Below are 2,016 nucleotides of genomic sequence, written 5' to 3'. Positions count from 1 at the left end.
TTAACTAAACGTAACCAACTAACTACTACGTCAACTAATAATACTTACTAAGTAAGTACGACAATAATAAACTAATATAAGATTAGATGTTTATCGTTTGTTTGTTGTTGTTTGTTGTGTGTGTGTGTGTGTGTGTGTGTGTGTGTGTGTGTGTGTGTGTGTGTGTGTGTCTCTGTAAGCATATCAAATGTTTTTACCTCGCTTGTGGGTAGCTTGGAATCTCTTCATAAGACGAGTGATTAAGGCAGTCATTGTCAACATTGCAAATAAGTGACTGAAGAAACGGAAGGGGACCAGCACTAGGTAAGGCACGAGCATTGTAGTAACCTGTTGATGAGATAAACAGTACTGTTATGTATCATTCCTATATATTCACAAGTATTTTATAAGCTTACAAAAGGTAACTAAACACGTAAAGACTTTCCAACTTTGAATAAGTGCCTTCTTAGAAATGAGTAGCTTGTCGAATGAATTGATTTGTCTATCAAAAGATACCTTATCCAAGGGAACGAACCTGCAAAAAATTTACATAGGGCACAAATGAAGAGCTTTAAACACTAAGAATGAACATTTTTTATGTAATAACAGTTTTCATTAGTTTTTATTTCTATATCTACAGAAATTATTTTTAATTTGTTCATTTAGTGTAGTGCCTCAACCAATTATGACATTGGTAAAGTTAATTCGTAGATATGAAATTCAGAAGCATCTCAAAATAATCCCTTAAATATCTATACATTACAACGATCAAAATGGGACAGGGATATATATATATATAACAGTAGCAGCACGACATTTCTCCCTGCTTTCCGTAACATTTATCAAACAGAGCGAAACGTCGTGTCGTTTTTTTTTTGTTGTTGTTGTTGTTTTAACACTGCCCCATTTTTACCCTCTTAAGTTATTTTTGGGATTTTAGGACTCTTCTATTGTACGTTATATATTGCTAATGGGGCTCTCAAAATGCACTAAACATATGGAGGGGTTTAATTCGTACCTCTTGACTGACATGTTAGTTAACTCAGTTTTATAAACACAACTGAGAATTCTTGATAAATTTTAATAACTTTTGACCTATTGTTATAACAACGTAAATCATTTTCGTATTTTTATAATTTTGTAAAATAAAAATATGTGCAAAAAATTCATACACGTTAAAATCACATGAAAATATGCGTAATTTTTTTAAGTTGCAAAACGATAATTGAAGTTTGTTAAGCTCATTTCTTGAAACAAGTTTTATGACAACTTATTACAGAAATAAAACTATTAATCAGAATCATCATGTTTTGTTATTACCCCCTCATCACAGAAATAAAACTGTTAATCACAATCATCGTGTTTTGTTATTATACCCTCATCACAGAAATAAAACTATTAATCACAATCATCATGTTTTGTTATTATACCCTCATCACAAAAATAAAACTGTTAATCACAATCATCATGTTTTGTTATTATACCCTCATCACAGAAATAAAACTGTTAATCACAATCATCATGTTATTATACCCTCATCACAGAAATAAAACTGTTAATCACAATCATCATGTTATTATACCCTCATCACAGAAATAAAACTGTTAACCACAATCATCATGTTTTGTTATTATACCCTCATCACAAAAATAAAACTGTTAATCACAATCATCATGTTTTGTTATTACACTCTCATCACAATTTTGTTTTTACTCCAACTGAATACACTGCTAAGTTGAACTATAAGTTTAAGGTATAAGTGTAACACAGATTTGTAACAAGGTTCACAAACGTATAGTCATGCATGACAAGTTCACAGCACTGAAAAAGATTCACTGAATACATTCTGATTAATATGGATGAGCTTGTAAAAATAGTACACAATGTCAGTGGTAGGCAACGTCCGTTGAGAAGAGACACGAGAAATTTGATTGTTCCCATATAATCATTATTAAAATTATGTGTGTGTGTGTGTGTGTGTGTGTGTGTGTGTGTGTGTGTGTGTGTGTGTGTGTGTGTGTAAAAGTTAAAAATACT

General features: G+C 31.3%; 1 protein-coding gene across 1 annotated transcript in view; it reads right to left on the bottom strand.

Annotated features, from left to right (window-relative positions):
* LOC106457882 overlaps positions 1 to 2,016 on the bottom strand; it is a 137,376-nt gene that overhangs the window by 93,556 nt on the left and 41,804 nt on the right. Inside the window, exon 5 of the mRNA XM_022383950.1 lies at positions 198 to 327. Within this exon, the coding sequence (XP_022239658.1) occupies positions 198 to 327 (130 nt within the window). The remainder of the gene's footprint in view (positions 1 to 197; positions 328 to 2,016) is intronic.

This window comes from Limulus polyphemus, unplaced genomic scaffold (assembly GCF_000517525.1).
Source record: "Limulus polyphemus unplaced genomic scaffold, Limulus_polyphemus-2.1.2 Scaffold386, whole genome shotgun sequence".
Classification (NCBI taxonomy): Eukaryota; Metazoa; Arthropoda; class Merostomata; order Xiphosura; family Limulidae; genus Limulus; species Limulus polyphemus.
The sequence above is the reverse complement of the archived record's forward strand: the minus strand, read 5'-3'. Positions and strand labels throughout refer to the sequence as shown.